Source organism: Fukomys damarensis, unplaced genomic scaffold, assembly GCF_012274545.1.
Source record: "Fukomys damarensis isolate Sample0158 unplaced genomic scaffold, DMR_v1.0_HiC HiC_scaffold_2, whole genome shotgun sequence".
In the NCBI taxonomy this organism is placed as follows: domain Eukaryota; kingdom Metazoa; phylum Chordata; class Mammalia; order Rodentia; family Bathyergidae; genus Fukomys; species Fukomys damarensis.
The window spans coordinates 21985347-22006624 of NW_022900914.1; the positions used below are offsets into that span (position 1 = coordinate 21985347).

Genomic DNA, 21278 nt, shown 5'->3' on the forward strand with positions numbered 1-21278 from the left:
CCAGGCTGGTCAAACTCACAGCAATCCTCCTGCCTCAGTCTCCCGAGTGCTGGGATTACAGGTGTGCACCACCACACCTGGCTCCAAGAGTTTTAAAAGTAGGAAATTTCCAGTAGTAGCCCATGCATTCATTACCCGTATGTAATTAAAAAAAAAAACCCAGCTACAACTAGGTGACTGCATTTGATAAAAATCCCTTTTGTGCTCTCGGGTCCTGAAATAAGAATTATGAGATGCAGAAATATGTAGTTTTGTGTGTGTGGCAACCATTGGTGTCCAAGTTTACCCTTGGGTTCTTGCTCTGTGAAGAGCCAGTGCACACCATCCCACGTCCTCAGCACTCCCGCTATTCCCATATCCACACACCCTGCTCCAGGTGAGCCTGCAAAGGACCTGTGAGCCCCTACAGGATTTATATCTTTTAAAATTGTGCAGCTCAAATTAATTGGTATTATGTCTGTAAGTGATATTTGGTCATTCCTTTCTTCAAGGAAATCATTAAAATGTTAAAAATTAGCACGTATAACTTTGTCTCTTGTCTTTCCCATCCTTTCCTTCCCAGACCTGCTTCCCAAAGGCCCAGAATTTGAAGTTTTTTTTTTTTTAAGTAACTGTTTTGTTCACTGAGTAGCCCCAGGGTCTTGAAAATTACCTAGTTTATCACTTAGTAAATGTGATTGAATGAGTGAAAGGTTGTTGTTACTCTGTTCTCAGGGTTGATAGATAATAATTCAGGGTAGAGTGAGTATTGTTCTTCCTCTTGGGTAGTATTGCTGCCCTTAACCTACAGTGTTGCTGTTCATAAGTACTTCCATTCTGACTCTAGTTTCTTTGAATGTGACCTCTTTTTCCTTTAAATAAACTTTTATGATATTACTACTTTCTAAAAATTAAGTATATGGAGTAAATTCTGGAGACTAATCTCATTCCGGAAGGGAGAATTTTCTTGAATCACTTCTGTCGGTCTCTTCCAGGTCTGTCCAGAAAGAGTGGAACACATCTTTTTTTTCTTTTTCTTTTTTTTGTACCAGGGATCAAACTTGGGACCTTGCACTTGTAAGGCAGGCAGCAGCATCACTGAGCTAAATCCCTGGCTCTTCTTTATTTCTGTTTTGAAACAGGGTCTTGCCAAGAGCCCAGGCTGGTCTTGAACTCCTGATCCTACTGCTTCAGCCTTGCATAGTGTTGGGATTTTAGGTATACATCACAATGCCTTGTCTGCTTTTCAGTTTCCAAATTTTTTAGTTGAAATTATTTTTTCTGCTTCTATTTCTCACGTCATTGAAGTAGTAACACTTCCATTGCCATCTTGGTGTTGGTTTTGTTGGAGGAAGAGATGGCGAATGTAATGTATGTGCTTTTTCTGCCATTTTAAACTTTAATTAATTTTGGGCAGGTGGTGCTGGAGAATGAACCTACAACCTCAAGTATGTGAGTCCTACATTCTACCACTGACATACAACCCAGCCCAGTTGCCATTTTTATTTTATTTATTTATTGATTGATTGATTGGTACTGGGGATTGAACTTGGGTCCTTGCGCTTGCAAGGCAGGCCACCGAACCGCTGAGCTAAATCCCTGGCCCAGTTGCCATTTTTAAATTAGCTTTTCTTTGAGTCCAAAGGATTTAATTTTATGCTTGTAATTGAAATGACTATATACATTTAAAATTGATTAGTTTGAAGAAAATGTAATGTTGATTTGACCTATCTTTTTAATTAGTATCTAAAGAAATAGTATGCTTTGTAATAATGGATTCTTTGAATTTTATTTGTATAGAGGAAATTGAAGAAGAATCTGAAACAACAGTGGAGGTCGACTTGACTGATAAACAGAAACATCAGTTGAAACACAGGGAGCTCTTTTTGTCACGCCAATATGAATCTCTACCTGCAACACATATCAGGTAAGAAGTGTTTAGACCTTACTCTAATGCACCCAATAACATTGTGATCAAATCCAAAGCTATCTTTGAGACATATTTCAAATTTTCCTCAGGATCTTGCTCAGCTTAGTTCGCTAAAGGTTTTTTTGGTGTTTTGAGGCAGGGCCTATCTATTATTGTCTAGTCTGGCCTGGAACACAAAGGTATTGAACTCTCGTTATTGCTACCTCAGCCTCCCACATGTTGGGATTACGGGCATGAGCCACCAGGCCTGCCCCAAGTGAAAATTTCATAATTAAAATTTACAGTGTGTATTATTAGCATATTAAAACATCGCAGAAGTTCCACTGTAATGTGACCACTTCAAACTTTGTTTTATTCCTGAGTTTTGCAGTGTATTTGAGAATCTTTTTTAAAATTTTAAAATTTGAGTATCTTGTAATCATCATGCAGAACAAAATGAGAAGTATGGTCACCTGCAGATTCCTGGCCAGTTATTACAATCCAAGAGGTGGAACCCAGGGTCTGGTTTACAGATGGGTGACTCTTGGCCTTGTAGGCCATATGGCTTTTTCTTTTCTATTGCTGCTCTCTGGAGTGAAACCTTTGTTATTTTTTATTGTTCATGTATATAGCCAATGCCCTCTGCATTGATATGATACAAAAATTATAGAAACCAAATCCCTCATTTGCAGTTTTGAAGATTGTGCTGGAATGGTGATGTTCTTTTATGATCTGCTGGTGGTGATAGAATTTAAGCATTGGTGTAACTGAACAGTTTTTTCAGTGTAATTTGTAATTAACACCCTTTAGAGGTATATCAAAGTACTTGAACTCATAGACAGGTAGATTCTGACCCTTGGGTCAGGAGAGCTTCAGAGGTTGGCATTTATCTCCTTTCAGGAGAGGGTGGGACATATGCCAGGTAGAGGGAACAGGTGAGCCTGGGAATGGGCTGGCATTAGTATGGGTCCCGGGTAATGGGAACGGGAGGAGATCAAATGTTTCTGTCCAGTTAAGGAAATTCTGTCAGCATTATACTTCATAATCTCTGTTTCTTCTGTCTAGTTCTTTGCTGGTTATGGTGGTCATAAAATGTTTATAAGCTGGACGTGGTGCATGTCTGTAATCCTGGCTTTCAGGAAGCTGAGGTAGGAGGATTGCCAGGAGTTTGAGGCCAGCCTGGGTTACATAGCAAGACCTTGTCTAAGAAAAAAAAACAAACCAAACCAAAACACAATGCATAAAAAACAACGAAACTTTTTATAAATAGAAATAAAATGAGTTAATCACTTCAGTGATTGCCTTTCCTCTTCATTCGTAGTGTTGTAATTGAATCTCAGGCTCCATTTGTTGCCTCTGACAGGTTTGTAGTTTTTTCAGAGCTGTAATTTGCTCCTTGTACCTACACACACACTAACTCCAGGGAACTTTGTGGATAACTTCTTTTTCTTTATTTTTTTCCTTTCAGAAACAAGCCCACATTTTCCATGACAAGTATACATAGTAGAATTCCTTTTTCTCTACGTCTTTTCAGAAATAAATTGATCCTCAATAGTGAACATCCTATCATTGGTTTATTTAGGTTTATTTTTTGCAAACATTAGGGTTAAATTGGTTAGGGTTGCTCTATTCTGGAACACACAGTCATGCCTGGCAATGTGAAACAGTCTTTTCACCAGTAGAGCTATTGCAAGAAAAGTAAGGATAAATAAGGAAAGATAGGTTAATCAGTAATTTTTATCCAAAGAGATAACACAAACACCTTTATAAAAACACTTTTTTAAAGTGTGTGCAGGTGATATACAATAATTTATCTTGGAGAATTGGAGAATTGGTACACATATGTACCACATCTTAGTTATTTTATTTACCTTTTTCTTCCTTGGCCTCCCCCCCCCCCTTTTTTTTTTTTGGTATCAGGAATGGAACTCAAGATCTTGCGCTTGCAAGGCAGTTGCAGTGCCACTGAGTTAAATCCCTGCCCCCCACTTTTGTCCTTTTTTTTTGGTACCAGGGATCGAACTTGGGTCCTTGTGCTTACAAAGCAGGCAGCAGAACCACTGAGCTAATCCCCAGCCCTGTTTTTTTGTTTTTTTGAGACAAGGTCTTGCTGTGTTAGCCAGGCTTGCCTTGACCAATGATCTTCCTGTTTCAGCCACCAGAAGTGCTGGGATAACAGGTGCATACCACCTGCTTGGCTTGTTTTGAGATTTTTCTTGAAGATGTATTTATAATAAGCAATAGAGTCATACGTATTTATTATGCATTCGAAGAAACTGGAATGTGAAAGATTCATTATAAACTCAAACTATAAATTCATTATAAACTCATAAATTCATTATGTGGTCAGTTATAAGATTCTTGCCAGAACAAGAATCTGACAAATGGTTTAAGGAATGTATCCAAAACACACAAGTATATTTTTAATTTACCCTTCTGATAGCTTGGAATCTGTTTACAAGTAATGTTGGTATCCTTTAACAGATTGCTTGGAATGGAAAAACTAGTGATGTGTTTTTCATCTTCCATGAGAACTAAGAATATATTGAAATATAATTATCAAGACACTTTGGTGTGGTACTTAAAACTTAGCTAGTATACATGATCCTTCAGTCCCTGTTAAACTGGGTGGGAGCTTGCTGAATATTTGATAAGTAAGATAAGGGCCCCAGCTTGTCAGTTCAAGTTTAACAAGTGATAATTCATTTGAATTATGATGAAGCGACAGACATTTGGGGCTTTTTGCTTTTGTCTTTTTTCCCAGTTGAGAGGGAGTAGAGCAGAGCCACACTTTGTCGTTTTCAGACAGCTCAGTGGTGTTGGGGCAGTCTCTGGCCAAGGCACGGAGCCCTGCTAACCATCCCACATGCTGATGTAGAACAAGTGTACATTGCAATGGTTTTGACATTTTGCTAATGTTTAAGTCATGCCCTATCTGTTTGTGCATTAAAAGGAGAAAATTACTGAAGCCCCATTGTTCTTTGGCAGCAATGAGGGGTAATTTGGTGAATACTGACTTTTTATTCTCAGGGACATTGTTGAGTGCCCAGAATTTATTTGGTCCTATGTGTAACAGAGGAGAAAACCTGACTGAGGCACTTTTCATTGTAGTCTGTGAATTACAGTGCTTACTGGATTCCCTAAGTACCCCAGTATGTCAGGGAGGCCACTTATTCCTTCTGATTCCACTGAGAGAGAGAATGAACATAGAGCTGGGCTGGTTCTGGGTAGAATTGGTGATTGACTTCTTGTTTGTGAGGTAGGACTTGAGCAGTTAGAATCCCTTTGAGGTACCTTTAGGAGGAAAGGTAACATGCTTTATTTACACACAGTGACTTAGGTCATTTAACAGATTTTATGCTGTATGAATTGTAAAGCAGTATAAGGTTTATTGTTATGCCAGCTTTTAACTTGTTATTAGTATGTATTTTACTGTATTTAGTCTGTGTGTGTATGACTGATACCTTTACTAATAGATTTTCTTTCTTTTTCTTTTCTTTGTTATTTATTTATTTATTTAATTTTTGGTTCCAGGGATCGAACTTGGGTCCTTGTGCTTGCAAGGCAGGCGCCGAAACCACTGAGCCAAATCCCTGGCTCGCTTTCTTTCTTGCTTGCTTTCTTTCTTTCTTTCTTTCTTTCTTTCTTTTTACAGATTTTCTTACACTAAATATTCAGTGCTCCTTAAATTAGTATCACTGATTTGCAAATACCCCTTTATTCTGCTTTCAACCACAAATAGACTGAAAAATTATAAATTGGAGGAAGACAACACAGTTACACCTGGGTAAGATTGGTGAGGTGTGGTTATTCGGCTTTTGCCTGCTATTTCATTTCTAGACTTAGCCTTCCACTATCTGCTTTGTGACATTAGGGCTCCTGTATTCAGTTTTATATAAAGCTCATGTATATTGAATCTGATTTTCAAAAATTTCTAATATTTATTAAAGCTTTTGTGATAGGTATCATTGTAATTACTTTGCATGTGTCTTATTTGGTCCCTACAGTAACACAGTAGAATAGATCCTGTAACTCACCCTGTTTCACGGATGAGGAAACCAAAGCACAAAATGATTAACTAACTTGTCATAGAATCTCACAGCTCATAAACTAGTAAGCTCATGAATCATATTTAGGAATTGAACCCTGACAGTCTTGTGGAAGATAGAGAGATATGCATTACTAAGACAAATATATAACTGTTAGAAAACATCAGAATGAAGACTATTCAGTAATGTGTTAAGTGGATAGGCTCTTTGAATTTCTATTTCACAAAATTCTGCTTTATAAATTAAGTCCAATAGGTAGAACTAAATAAAAAAAAACCAAAAAAAATACTGTAGTAGGGAAGCTGGTTTTGGTGATACACACATGTAGTCCTTGTACTCTGGGAGACTGAAGCAGGAGGATTGCAAGTTTGAACCCAGCCTGGGCAACTTAGACTCTGTCTAAATAAAAAGGGCTGAAAATGTAGCTCTGTGTGAAGGCTCTGGGTTCATTTCCTCTGCCTGACTCCCCCAAAAAACTAAGCATATAAACCATACTGTTGTACTAAAAGATAATGTTATAAGGCTAGTAGGATAGTAGAAACTGGGAATCCCCCCCCCCACCTGCGCACCACTTTTAAAGGAACACATTCTTGATTGGATAAGTTTATGGATGTGTCTGTATGGTTTAACAGTTTTTCTACCTCTTTAATGCACAAAGCCTGGTTTTTAAAAAGCTGTTAATTACAGCCTTGGTAATGATGAATGCCCCTTTCCAGCCTCTCGTGCAGCTAGTTCGTCATATTTATTAACAGCCAGTTCCATCTTGCTTGCCTCCCCTGAGGTCTGGACAACAGACATTGAAGTTAGGTTTCATTGTGTCTTAAAAACATTTCCATTGGTACATGCTCACAACTGGCCTCTGTTTGTCCTATAGTAAGGGATGCGGGGCCTATTTTATTTGTTATCCAAGTATATCTGTTTTTTTCTTCATTTTTTTGGTTTTTTGAGACAGGGTCTCACTATATAGTTGAGACTGACCTGGAACTCACTATGTAGCCCAGGCTGGTCTCAAACTCACAGTGATCCTCCTGCCTCAGCCTCCATAGTGCTAGGATTATAGGCCTGCGCCACCATGCCCAGCTATCCAAATATATCTTATTTCAAGGAGAGAAAGGTGTTGGCGAAACCCAGGATTATCTATCCTGTTGGACCTGGCCCAATTTCAGAGCATCAGTTTTGGGACTTACTGCTTAACCTTGATAAGGCCTTTATTTTTTTTTGTTCTCTTTAGTCTTGAAGATTGAACCCAGGGTCTTGTATAAGTGTTCTAAGCCTGACTATCCTTTCTTTTTTTAAAATAATTTTATTGGTACGTTTTAGGTATACAATATAATGACAGTCATCATTGTTGTTTTTTGGTACTGGAGATCAAACTTGGTACCTTGATGACATTGATCATTGGAAATTTGTACCTTTATATAATGTATCTTGGTTCTTATTAAAATCTTAACTTTTTTTTTTTGGTTCTAGGGATGAAACTCAGGACCTTGCACTTGCGAGGCAGGCAGCAATTAAATCCCTGGCACACTGTTTTTTTTTTTTTTTTTTTTTTTTTTTTTTTTTTTTTTTTTTTTTTTATTTTTTTTTTTTTTTTTTTTTTTTTTTTTTTTTTGTACTGGGGATTGAAGTCAGGACCTTGCAGGTGTGGTGCCACTTAAGCTAAATCCCTGGTCCCAACTATGCTTTTTTTTAAAAAAATGCTAGATGTACCATTCCAGAATCCAAATTTGGTGGCATTTTAGTCAGGGTGCTAAAGACATAGATGTGTATAGATATATAGTCTCTTAATGGCCTGGTGCTTCAGATTACAATCTTTTCCTTTCGTTTTTGTACTGGGGATTGAATTTAAGACCTTGTGCTTGTGAGGCAGGCCCAGTCCCACTGAGCTAAGTCCCCAGCCCCTTTTCTTCATTTATTTGTTTTTGAGACAGGGTCTTGCTATATAGTTTAGGCTTGCATTGAGTTGTGTAGCTTGAACTTGTGATACTCCTGCCTCAGCCTCCTGAGTGCTGGGATTACAGTTGTGTGCTTCCATGCCTTTCCTTTTAAACGAGTCAGGTTAGAACCCCAGAATATAGACCCCAGATCATTATCACCATGGCTATGTAGATGGCTACAATCACTTACTGATAATGAACTTTTCCCGAATTAAAGGGTGCTTTGTTGCTTCTTCTGGTTGTCTCAAAATTGGGAGTTGTCTATCTTAATTCAGTTTTGAAAGTCCCTTGAAAAGCTAGTAAGAATCTTGTACCTTACATAAAATTTATCATTATGATTCTATTCAGACTTCATCATAGATTGTAAGGTTCTTCATGGTCAGTGTTTTAGTTTCTAATTTTCTTATCTATTGTGGAGTATTCTTCACAGTAGCCATTCAGAATTTGTAAATTGCATTGTTTGCACTTAATTTTTGTTTCTTAAGGATATAAAAGTCATTAACAAATAATAGAATACTCTTGATTTGACTTTAAATGAAATTTTAGATTATAAATTAAAATTAGAATTAAACTTCATTTAATTAGAATGAGAACTAAAGATTGAATATGTGGAATTCAGGCTGCTCAGGAGTCTGAGGGAGAATGACTCCAGTTGACATTAAAGTGTTACATGGAACGCCAGGCAGAGAATTGGGAAATCTTTGTATGCTTATGACTTGTCATCACACAAAATCAGTTTATGAACATTGTATAGCAACCACGAGAAAGAGAGAATTGGAATGGTTTCCGGCCAAGAGTAGTATAGGGGAGGGAATGCTATAGTTCTTATATTAATATTCACTATTGGTGATGGTGGAGACATGGATGATTGCTCTTAGTGCTCTTTTATGTTTTGAGTGTTAATATAATTAGAAAAATGAAATTGTAATGTGTATATATTTTTGACTCTGCAATATTGTTGTCCTCCCCGGTCAAATTTAAGACCTTCTGCTTGCAAGGCAGGCATGGCACAACTGAGCTAAATTCCCGGACCTGCAGATTCTGCTTTTAGAACTTTATTTTGTAGAAGTTCTTGTATAAATTTTTAGAAATCAACCAATCCATCTATTTATCAAGTTGCCACCACCTCCCATTGGTGCTAAGCTATAGCATTCTCCTCTTGTCCTCAAAAGGCTCATGTTCATTTCACAGAGCAAAATGCATGCATTCCATTCCAGGAGTCCCAGAGTCTTCTCTGGGACAAAAGGCACACCAGTAGTAATTGCCTATAAAGAATTTTTGGTTTTGTATTTTGGCTTTTTTTTTTTTGTACTGGGATTCTTGTGCTTGCAGGCAGGTGGTGGAACCACTGAGCTAAATCCCTGGCTTGCTTTTTGTGTTTTGAGACAGGATCTTGCTATGTAGCCCCGGCTGACCTTGAGCTTGTGGGTAATCCTCTTGACTCAGCCTCCTGAGTGCTGGCATTATAGGCATGTGTCACTACACTTGGCTGCCCCTAAAAAGTTAATAAGTTGCATACTTTTAATATAAAGTAGCATAGGGTAAGTGTTCCTGTTTCAAAATGGAGGGAAAAGAGAATAACAAGGAAGGATCATATAGAAAGCAAGACTGAAACTCAGCAGAGCAAACATTAAATTCTTTTTTTTGTTTGTTTTTTGTTTTTTGAGACAGGGTCTCATTATGTAGTTGAGACTGACCTGGAACTCACTATGTAGCCCAGGCTGGTCTTGAACTCACAGTGATCCTCCTGTCTCAGGCCTCCCGAGTGCTGGGATTACAGGCATGCACCACCACGTCCTGCCAAACATTAAATTCTAATGCTTCTGTATCTGGTTTTCAGCATTGTGGCAGAGACCACACATACTCACTATGTCCCAGGCTGGTCTTGAACTCACAGTGATCCTCCTGTCTCAGGCCTCCCGAGTGCTGGGATTACAGGCATGCACCACCACGTCCTGCCAAACATTAAATTCTAATGCTTCTGTATCTGGTTTTCAGCATTGTGGCAGAGACCACACATTGTGGTAGCATGTGGACTGCAGTGGCTTGGGCAGCCGTATTCCAATGGCTTGCTGGTGCATCCCACGGCCACTTCTTTATGCTGGGTTTGCACACTGCCTGTGGCTTTCCCTGGCTAGTGTTCCATATCTGAAATTTCTTCCTTCTTGAGGTCCTCATTGCAGCCTCTGTCTCATTCTCACAGCTCCACACATGGCTTCGTCAGGTGTGTTGCTTATAAGGACTGCCACTACTTTCTGCTTGGTCTCAAAGGCTTTCCTTTGAAATCTCAGCAGAAGCCTCCATGGCACCATTAAATTTTGCATTTTCCAATGCAAAAACCAATATGCAAAACCAACATGATGTGGATGATTCCAAGGTGTATACCTGATTGGAACAGTGCTCGGGTCAGCTTGGATCATAACATGCATCAGCTTCTGAGGAGCTTTCTGGCCTAAGTAGTCCTATGCAGGCAGGGGGCCTGATGGCTTTCATCTCAAAAAATTCTGTCCTGTTTAAATCTTTGAATCAAAATTTTTACTACCTGAGCTTTTGATGGGTAGTGTGTTGCTGATTCCTAAGATGTCCTCAAGGGCTACTCCTTACCATCCTGGAGCACAGCCCTTGGTTTCTTTTGTTGTTGGGTGGTGCAGTGTCTTATGGGTGCTAAGCACACACACTGCCACAGAACTACATTTCTAATAGCTTTGGTGGCTGTTGCTGCCACTTCTTTCTTTCTTTGCTTCTTTCCTCCCTTCCTCCCTTTCCTCCCTGCCCTCTTCCCTTCCCCCTATCTGTCTGTGGTCCCCCCCACCCATTTTTCTTTTTCTGTACTAGGGCAAAACTTAAGACCTTGGGCTTGCAAGGCAGGAGCAGCACCACTGAGCTAAATCCCAGCCCCCCGCTTCTGGTACTGGGTATCGAACTTGGGACCCTGGGCTTGCAAGGCAGGTGGTGAAACCACTGAGCTAAATCCCCGGCCCATTGTTGACTTCTTTTTAATGGTGCTAAACTCTTTGGCAGTTGTACCCTCCCCACCTGCCTACCTACCTGCCTACTGAAGCAGACACCAGTTTTCTGTGTTGTTTAGCTTTCCATTACTGTGATAAGTGCCTGAGACAGTCAAACAACCTGTTTATTTTCGCTCATGGTTGCAGAGGTGTCCATCCATGATCACTTTGCCCTGTTGCATTTATAGGTTTGTGGGGAGCATCTGTTGGAGCAAGGTCTGTTTACTTCATGGCCAGGGCATGTAAAAGAGAGGGAAAAAGAGACCAGAATCTCAAAATCTCCTTCAAGGGCCTGCTTTTTTTAGTGATCTAAAATCTCCTTCTGGTGGTGCTGTGGGGAAAAAGGAACTCTTCTCCACTGTTGGGGGAGTGTTGACTGATACAACCACTATGGAAATCAGTGTGGAGATTCCTCAAAAAACTAGGATTAGAGGTCCCACTTGTCCCAGCTATTACCCTTCTGGGTATTTTCCCAAAATAATTAAGAGTATCATACCACAGCAATATATGCACACCCTTGTTTATAGTGGCACAGTCTGTAATAGCTAAATCTTGGAAACAGCCCAGATATCCATCAACTGGTGACTGGATAAAGAAGATGTGGCTTAAAAAAATAAAATGGAGTACTTCTCAGCCATGAAGAATGATAAACTAGGGCCAGGATTTAGCTCAGTGGTGCCGTACCTGCCTTGCAAGTGTAAGGTCCTGAGTTCAATTCCCAGTACCAAAAAAAAAAAAAAATAATAAACTAGAGACATTTATAGCTAAATGGATGCACCTTGCAACCATACTTTTAATGAAATAAATAGGAGACAGATGTGTAAATACCAAATTGTTTCTGTGTTGTGAGAAACTGAAAGTATAAATGTAAACCAAAATATAGATACTGTGAAATAGGAAGAAAAGCTTTGAAGGGGAAGTAGGGAGTGGGTGTGAGGGCAAAGGGGAAAGGAAAAAAGGGAAAGAAAAATTAAGAAAGAAGGAAAAAATGCAAGCAAAGCTTTTGGGAGGGGTTGAAAGGGAAGGGAAATGAGAAAAATGAAGAACAAAGATACATCATGTACAGGTACAAATTCCCAATGACGAATGTGATCATTATATATACCTAAAATGTACCAAAAAACTTAATGAAAAGAAAATAGGTAAAACCTCCTTCTAGGCCCAACCTCTTAATACTTCTATCACCTTCCAAGGGTACCCAACTGGGGCTGTGTTCTCAGCACATGGGCCTTTGGGAGGCATTCCAGATCCAGATGACAGCAGTGTACTACACTAGGGTGTCGAGTGCAGGATTGTTTTAATATCGAAAGTACATGCAACTTCCGTTGTTACACTTTCCTGTATTTTTAATTTCCTTGAAAAGAACATAGATATAAAATGAGAAAGGCATTTGTTTTTAAAATTTTGCACATTTAGATGTCTTTCAGGGAGGGAAAATGTCATTTTTATCCCCTTTGCCTGACAATGTGGCTCATTATGATGAAGAGAGCCTTGATAGACATCTGCTGAAAATACTTCGTCCTTCCATTCTTAGCATTAGTGAAACAGTAAGTACCATTCCTATTTGATAGCAGAGCTCTCTCCCTGACTCAGTGGTACATATTTCAGCTATTTTTGTTACAAAATACTGAATGGAAGGAATCATATCAAATTAAAAAGCTTCTGCACAGCAAAGGAAACCTCAACAGAGTGAAGAAATAGTGTATAGAATGGGAAAAAGTTTGGCCAGTTGAGGGACTTAGCTAAAAGGACTGATAGCTAAAATATATAAAGAATTTTAAATTACTCTCAAATTTTAAAGAGCCAATTAAAAGATGGGCATCTGAAATCAATAGAGACTTTTTACATAAAGAAATGCAAACTGCCATGAAAAAATGTTCAACATCACTGGCCATTCGAGAAATGAAAATTAAAACAACATCGAGATTCCATCTCACTGCAGAAAGAGTAGCCATCCTCAAAAAGTTAATCAAATGCCATTGAGGCTGTGCTGGGGAAGTGGGGCATCTTCATTATTGGTGGGAACGTTAACCAGTATATCCACTATGGAAATCATGTGGAGATTCCTCAAAAAACTAAAAATGGAAATTCCATTTGATCAGCTATTCCCATTCTAGATATTTTCCCAAAAGACTTAGACATCATACCTCAGTGATGTATGCGTACCCATCTATATAGCAGCACAGTGCATAATAGCTAAATCTTGGAAACAGTTTACATGTCATCAGTAAAGGAATGGATAATGAAAATATGATATTTACACACAGTGGTGTATACTCCACCAGAAAGAAGGATACATTTGAGTGATTTGTAGGGTACACCTTGAGATTACAGTGGATCCTCGAGTTATGACTGGTTTGACATGAAGAACTTGGGTTATGACTGGAATTTTAGTTTTAATTATGAGCAAAGTCTTGAGTTATAACCTGAATGCCAGCTGCTTGTGCTGCCATATCATCTCAGATATGGATTTAACCCTTAAAGAATTCTGGAAGGAACATTACAGCATCCTTTCCTGTGTTCAGTTGAGAAATTCTGGGCCAATGTCTCTGTAAGAATACTGAGATCTGGCTGTGTACAGGAGAGAGACTTGGAAAGCTGTGTAGAGAGAGGAGCCTGAGCCTTCAATTGGCCAACTTGAGTTACAACCAGCCCTTATGAACAAATAGAGTTTGTAAGTCAAAGATCCACTGTATAGCATTGAGTAAAGTAAATCAGACACACAAGCTTAAATATTGCATGATCTGTCTTACATGAAAAACTTCATATAAATAAAGTATGAAAGAAAAGACAGCTAAAAGGGAAAAAGAGGGAAAAGATACTATAATCCAGCACGGACAATATTTTGAATAGTGTACCTTGATTTAGTATAATGGTTTTATGTATTTCTTGGCCTATTAGTCTGGTTGTTAATGTGTATGTATGATAATTAACTTTATGAGGACTTAAACAAAGGAGGGCAAAAAAAAAAAAAGGTTGAAGGGAAAAGGAAAAATAAAGAATTGGGATGTGTTATGTATACGTACCAATTCCCTACAATGAAAGTAATTGCTATATATTGAAAACGTTCTAATAAAAATTTTAACAATCAAAATGCTAAGTTTCCTTCAAGAATTATTCCATCAGCTTATATTCCCACTATAGTACATTATGAATATACCACTTTTACTGTTCTTTCAGTATTACTGCATATTAAAATTTTTAAAAAATAAACTTCATTTTCTTACAATGAGAGCAGTATTACTGATTGTTGAGATGTGGAAAATACAGAAATGTTCTCCCCTTGTCCCACATATGCATCTGTAATTGCTCTCTCTAGAAGTACCACCAACTTATTTGCATGTCATCAGTACATTTTTGCTTGCCAATAAGTGTGCTCTCTGCTGGATTTTGGCCACTGTGTTGTGGGTGCAGTTTACCTCAAGGGGCCGAGAGGCCATGCTGTGTGTGTTTAGCCTACTCTCTTATTAATCATGCTTATCTTCAGTGCATGTGTTGTCATGGTATTTACCAGGTTGGTTGGTTGCTTTTTAAGGATGGAAAATAGTTGGTTGCAAAATGAATGATGCAGCAGCATGTGGAGAGAAAATCTAAATAAAATCTAAGAAAATTCTTTTCTTCAGCAGTTGACAAATGCGCCTGATGAGTTTGATACAGTGGAAGGCACAGAATAATACTTGAATAAGAGTACTTTGTTACTTAGAAGGAAGCTTATTGTCAAACATCCCACTGTCAGTTTTGGAATGGACACTGATTTCTTAGCAGTATGAATATGCCCTCCTATATTCTCTTCTGAAGTTTTACTATTCTACCTCTTGTTTAATGTAGTTGTGATGAGGGCTGGGGCTGTAGGTCAGTGGCACAGCACTTGCCTAGCATGCATGAGGCCATGGATTCAATCCAGAGCATCACACTCACACACAAGAAATTTAAAAGGATGGGCTTTAAAGCATCATCTCAACACATCAAACAAACACCTACAGGTGAGTCTAAAGACAGATGTATAAAGCCTCAGCACCTCTACAAAACCACACCTCTACCCAACTATAAAGTGTTGCTGAAGGAAGAAGTCTTTTAATCCAGGATGTATATGACAATATATTAATTTCCCCAGATCGATCCAAACATTCAATACAATTCCAAATCTTGGCAGGCTTTTGTGTGTGTGTGAAGTGTGTGTAAACTGAGCTGATTGCAAAATCTGTGGAAATGAAAGGATCAAGGACAAGCAGAAGCAGTTTTTGGAGCATGGTTTATGCATGCCTGATTTGCGACAAAGGCACCATGGCAAATTAGTGGGGAAAATGATGCCAGGATAATTAGGTGGCCTTGGGAAAAATGAAGGCTCCCTTTTCTTTCTCTCTTTTTTCTTCCTATTTTTTGTGAAACATGTTTCTGTTTGCATTTTGCTGATGGTATCCCTTTTGCTGTCTTTTACCACTTTCCTCTCTCATTTCTAAATCAGTAGTTACATTTGAAGATGTAGTTGGGTGATGCAAGAGACAAATAAGACTGCAGAGGTTGCATTTACACATCTAGAGGTATATGCATAATGTTTGGTTGACTAGTTTCAGAATGTTATTTGCAGTTGGTTGTCACCTACAGATCTCTAAATTGATAGTTATTACAAAGTGGTGAGGATCTATAATTTTACATTTTTATTTTCATACAGTAGTTGGAATACTTCTACAAAAAGAAAATTCCTTTTTAATATTTGATTTGTTTGTAATTCAGCAAAAATGAGTTACTTTCAGAATAGAAAGGTTAATTAAAATAAGGTATAGATTGCTTTCTGATTCTTAATCATTTTTGTTTTACATTTAATGTATATAAACTTATAGCAGAAAATTTCAGCTTTATTAGGCTCTATTGCTCTTTTACTTATTTCATAGTACTTGAGATACTCTTCTGGAATGAAATGTAAAGAATTTAGTACACTTTTGATACATAATTTGGCTTGGTGTTGAGTTTTGAGTTGAAAGTGATTTTTCCTCAAGACTGAAGGAATTACCAATTGCTGTCCAATATCCAGTCAGTATTACAGCTTTTATACCATATAAATCCTGCATTGCCCAGTGATGGGTTGGCTAATGAGGATAGTTGGTAGACTGTTGTCATTGCATTTTTCTCTTCTAGTTCCTATTGGGTATTTGTTAGAGCTTTTGGATTCTTTGTCTCCAGTTTTTTTTTCCCTCATGTTTTCCACTTTTTCGTTGTTGTTGTTGTTGTTGTTATTGAAAGTATGTATTCTTTTTTATTTTTGTACTGGGGATCAAACTCAGGACCTTGAGCTTTCCAAGTAGGCACTGTGATGCTGAGTTTACATCCCTAGTTCTATCTGTGTTGCTCCAAGCTAAATCTTACTTACATTTTTATGTTCGAGCCCATTGGATGGTTCTTTAAATTTTGCCAATCATTTTAAAATTTCAAAGATTCTTTTTTGTTTTCTGGATATTTTCAGTGAATTCTATTTTTGTTTTTTCAAGACAGAATCTTGCTCTGTAAGTCCGACTGTTCTTGAATTCACTGCATAACCCATGCTGGCGTCAAATTTGCTGCAATCCTGGCTCAGCCTTCTGAGTGCTGGGATTACAGGTGTGTGCCATCATACCTTCCCTGCCTTTTTTGGACCTATTTTTGTTTTATAATGTGAAATCCTCACAAATCTTTTTAGTACTTCCCATTTATAGCTTCATAGTTCTGTGTTGTTGCCTAAATCTCTACCACTTGTGTTCTAGGTTCAGTTTTTGTTTTGTTTTGTTTTGTATCAGGGATCGAACTCAGGACCTTGTGCTTGTGAGGCACCTAGGTTCAGTTTTTAATTCTTCATATATTATGCTGTGTCTTGTCTGAAAGTACAGTATTGGATACTCATAGCTTTCTCTCTATTTACTTTTTTGTTGCTGGGGATCAAACTCAGGACCTTGAGCTTGTGAGGCAGGCAGCGGAACCCACTGAGGGAAATCCCCGGCCCGTCTCTTCTTTTTTGAAGCCAGGCAAATAACAAGGCTGACAAGGAGCTCCATTTATGGGGCAGACTTTGTGTGCTGCCACTTGTGGAGCTGGTATTTGGAAATACTGCTCTCCTAAGCCGGAAGTTCTTCAGACCCCACTAGAGAGGCCAGTTCCCTTTTCTCTAGCATGCACTCCCTTTACATGAATTTTGGGCATTGTATTCTAATCATTTTGTGCCTTGTTCCTGATGTTGGTGGAAATATCTTTTGTGTTTGTTTCCCCTTTGAATGAAAAGCTCATCCTGGACTTGGGTTTGCTCTAATGGGTCTGTCCCATCTGTCTTCCAGAATTTTGCTAAAATCTCTCATTTGCTGATGGTCCCTCAGATTCCTTTCATAGTGGTTTTGTATTGTGTTTTCACTTCTTGCCTTGTTATTTTAAAGTCATTTTAGAAAAGAGATAAACATGGCTTTTGCTTGTCATTCATCATTTAATTCATTATCACTCTGTTGTGATCACCCTTTGCCCCAATTGGGATGTTTTGAAACTTTGAATTAAATCACTCAATAAAACTACTTTACATTGGGTTGGAGGTGTATCTCAGTGGTAGTGGATGCTTAGCATGTGCTTGAGTTTAATGCCTAGCAACACAAAACAAACCAGAAAATCAAATCCCAAAACAAAAAGATTTATCTCTTCATGTCTCTTTATAAAACTGAATTACTAAACTATTTTGAAACTACGTTGTGAGTCAGATAAATTATTCAACATTGACAAAACATCCATACATTTTAAAAGGCTGTAAATTGAAAATATTTTTCTCTATATTTTATCGAGAGCAGTTTTTGAAGGTAGACTTTTTCTTTAGGTGGTCATATATATTACAAGCTATCAAAACATTTCTCTATAATAAGCAAAATTTTTCTCTGCGAACAAAATTGTTTCAAGTATTCTGTGAAGCTATAGTTAGTAGATAAGAATAGACTACCAGAGTGAGTTTACATATTGTTATGGTTAGCTTGGTTTGCACCCAATTTGGATGAAGATTTAGTGTATCCTGAAACTAATTGCAGAGAACATGGTGTAGCGGAGTGATAGAAATTATGCCTAGCATGCCAGAGGCCCCCATTTGAGCCCTAGCATCCCCTCCCCCTAAAAGAGCAGTGGAGGATGATAGAACAGCCTGTAGAGTCTAATAAAGCTGTAAGAATCACAAAAAACTGTTCCCCCCCATAAGAATTTAAAACTGTGTGTGTGTATAAGGGATATGTCATACTGTATGGCATAGAAATCAAAATATACAAAATTGGGTGCATAATAAAATATTTCATTCCTATACTCTTGCAGCTCATTGGGGTTTCCAGACACTAGGTGTATGTTGTGCTCTTTAAATGAAATTTGGGGATAGCTCCATATTTGATTATAAATATCTGCTTCATGCTTTTGGTGACCTATTCTTCCAGCTCTGTCTGATTCTTGTTTTTGAAAGCAGTAATTCATTACTTTTTCTTACAAAGCATTGTGAATTTACAAAAAGAGGAGCAAAGTTGACAGACTACATAGTTCGTACTGAGAATTTAAGAGGTGAAGACTTGCCCTACATGGCCACTGGCAGTGAGTGCACACTGTTTAATACCAGCTCCCTCAGCCTTGCATGACGGCCTTCAGAGGGCTGCGTTCCTCACACATCATCTTGTGACACACTTAGTTCATCAGTCAAATCACTGGAATGGTATAGGGGTTTTTTGTTTGGGGGAGTTGTTTTCTGTTACAAAATTTTCAGTTCATTTCTGCAAACTTAATTGATCAGTAAATTCATTTTGTTCTGCTTGTATGTTTACTGCTTCTATGTTTAACTCCATACATTTCTAGTCACTTTTTTTTTCTGGTATTAGTGCTTGAAGTTATTGTTGGGCTTCTCTGCTTTGCTGTAGATTTGAGCAATTTCTGAGCACCACTGGCTTTTATCTTCTCATTTTCTGCTTTTATAAGTCGGTCAGCAAACTCAGGCCACCAACTAATTTTTGAAACTGACCAATTTTGTTCACAAAGTCCTTGCATTCTTCCTTGAGCTCTGTGGTGTGCTGGGCGTCCTCCGGGTCCAGCACCACAGCTTGGTCAGCTTATCACTTAACGCAGCACACCTGGCCTCATCCAGGGTGTCCTTCCTTGGTCAGAGCTGCCGACCCCATCATTCCCATCATGGTGGTGTGCTGGGGTCCCTGCTGCTGTATACTTCACCCAGTGAGTGGTCCATCTGCCTTGGTTACTGCCTGCCTCCTTTTTTTTAATGGCTGTTGTACATTTCTGATTTTATTTAATCCTAACAAATGGGTATTTGGTTAATTTTAGTAATTTGCTGTTAAAAGCATTGTAGCACCCTTTACATAGGTTACCTGACATGTATGATTGAGAATATATCTGGAGGGCTGGGGGTGCAGCTCAGTGGCAGAGCTGTAGCTGAGCATGTATGAGGTACAACTCTGGGTACAATCCTCAGTGCAGCACCCGAAAAAGGAAAGACAAGTGTGCCTCAAAGTTATGCAAAATAATGTCGCTGTAAATGTCTCATTTAAGATTTTTGTTGATTGTACTACATCTTTCTTCACATTAACTAATAAAATAGGACACCCCTATAGATTATCCACTGCTCCAATTTGGCTATTAACGTTAAAGAGATTTCTTTGGAATCTTTGAATAAAGTTTTAACGAGGGTGATTTTTTTCCTGCACATTTTATTAAGCCATTGTTTTTATTTTGAGAAGTTGTATTTCTGCAGATTTCTTGGTAATCTGTATGCAAAATTGCAATTAGCTGAAAGGGTGCTATTGATGACTATAACTAGTACTACAGAAATGAATTTAACATGGGAAAATTAATTACTGAGTTTACTTATTAGGCCCCTAGGGTGATTAATAGAAGGAGGACTACATGAAAAATACAGTAAGTAGTGAAAACCCACATTGCAGTTAAAAATTTAAAGTGTACAACATTAGTGTGCACTTCTCTTTTTAGGGTAGAGATCGAAGTGAAGGCCTTATGCATGCTAAGTAGGTACTCTACCCCTGTGCCACAGCCCAAGCCCCATTTTACCTCTTGTGGAATGAAGGACTGTATTTCTTTCTCCACCCACATCACAGTGCAGAAGCAGATCCTGTGTATTGTCCTCACTGCTGGTGTTCCACATGGCGTGGGACAGCCTGAGGTTCTCCTGCTGTCAAAATGATGTTATTTATCATCCTGACATTGAGAGGAAGAGCTTTCCCTATGTCTGCTGCCACCTTTGGAACTTTCCATTTCCTTCTATAAAAGGGAAAGTTTGCATAAAGAGAAGAGTCTTCCCCTCTTCATTCCTCTTTGATACTTTTTTTCATATTTGTTAGCAAGGCTACATTCTCTATATGCCCAGGACAGAGTGAGCTTCTCAAAACAGTTTGCTTTGCTTTGCTTTGCTTTTCTGTTCTGTTCTTTTCTTGGTTGTGTCAGTACCAAGGATTGAAGCTAGGGCCTTCACATTGAAGTACATTCCCAGTACCTTCTCCTTTAAATTTTGGGATAGGGTCCCCCTAAACTGCTGAGTTTCCCAGGCTGAGCTCAAACTTGGGAGTCATCCTGTCTCAGCCTCCCAGAGTACTGGGATATGTAAATACTGAATAGTTTCTCTGGTGTGAATAAACTATAACAGTACATCAAATCCTAATGAGATAATTGACAATGTGAAATGGGAAGAAAAGGGCTAAAGGTGTAGGGAAAATGGGAAGGGTAGGGGAAAGGTAATAAGGACAAAGAAAAATATAGGAGAAAATGAAAAAAATGGAAATTAAGTGTTTGTAAATGGGGAGGGGAGGAGGGGCTGAAGGGAGGGCAGGGACAGGGGGAAAAAATGAGAACCAAGACCTGTCATGTAAAGGTACAAGATCCCAGTGATGAATGTAACTGTACTGTATACCTAAAAAGTACCAATAGACTCAATGAGAAAAAAAAAAAAGAAAATGGGAAGAAACACACACACACACACACACACACACACACATATAAACACACACAAGTGTAGGCCATCTTGCTATTCCTTTTCTTTACCAAATCCATTGATGTATCACATTGAGTGCAAACTTCTCTGCTTTCATTCCTTTACCTGCTCAGAAATGCCAGTTGCTTCCTTTTAATTTTTATTTGTAAACATCTTTAAAGCAGTACTTTTTTTTAAGGATATTTAAGTATTTCTTTAGGGTCTTGTTCTGTAATTCAGGCTGTCTTTGAACTCACTGTATAGCTCAGGCTAGCCTGGAACTTGCAGCGATCCTCCTGCCTCAGCCTCCCAAGTGCTAGGATTTTAGGCATGTGTCACCATGCTCAGCCTATTATTTTCTTATTTAAGCAGTCTCTTTTTTTTTTTTTTGGAAGGCAGCTATGCTCACCACTATACCACCAACGCTGGCTT

General features: G+C 38.5%; 1 protein-coding gene across 8 annotated transcripts in view; it reads left to right on the forward strand.

Moving 5' to 3' along the window:
• Mta3 (metastasis associated 1 family member 3) overlaps positions 1-21278 on the forward strand; it is a 214369-nt gene that overhangs the window by 102659 nt on the left and 90432 nt on the right. For all 8 annotated transcript variants that reach the window (XM_010621509.2, XM_010621506.2, XM_010621508.2 and 5 more), the window contains exon 4: positions 1780-1906. In XM_010621509.2, the coding sequence (XP_010619811.1) occupies positions 1780-1906 (127 nt within the window). The remainder of the gene's footprint in view (positions 1-1779; positions 1907-21278) is intronic.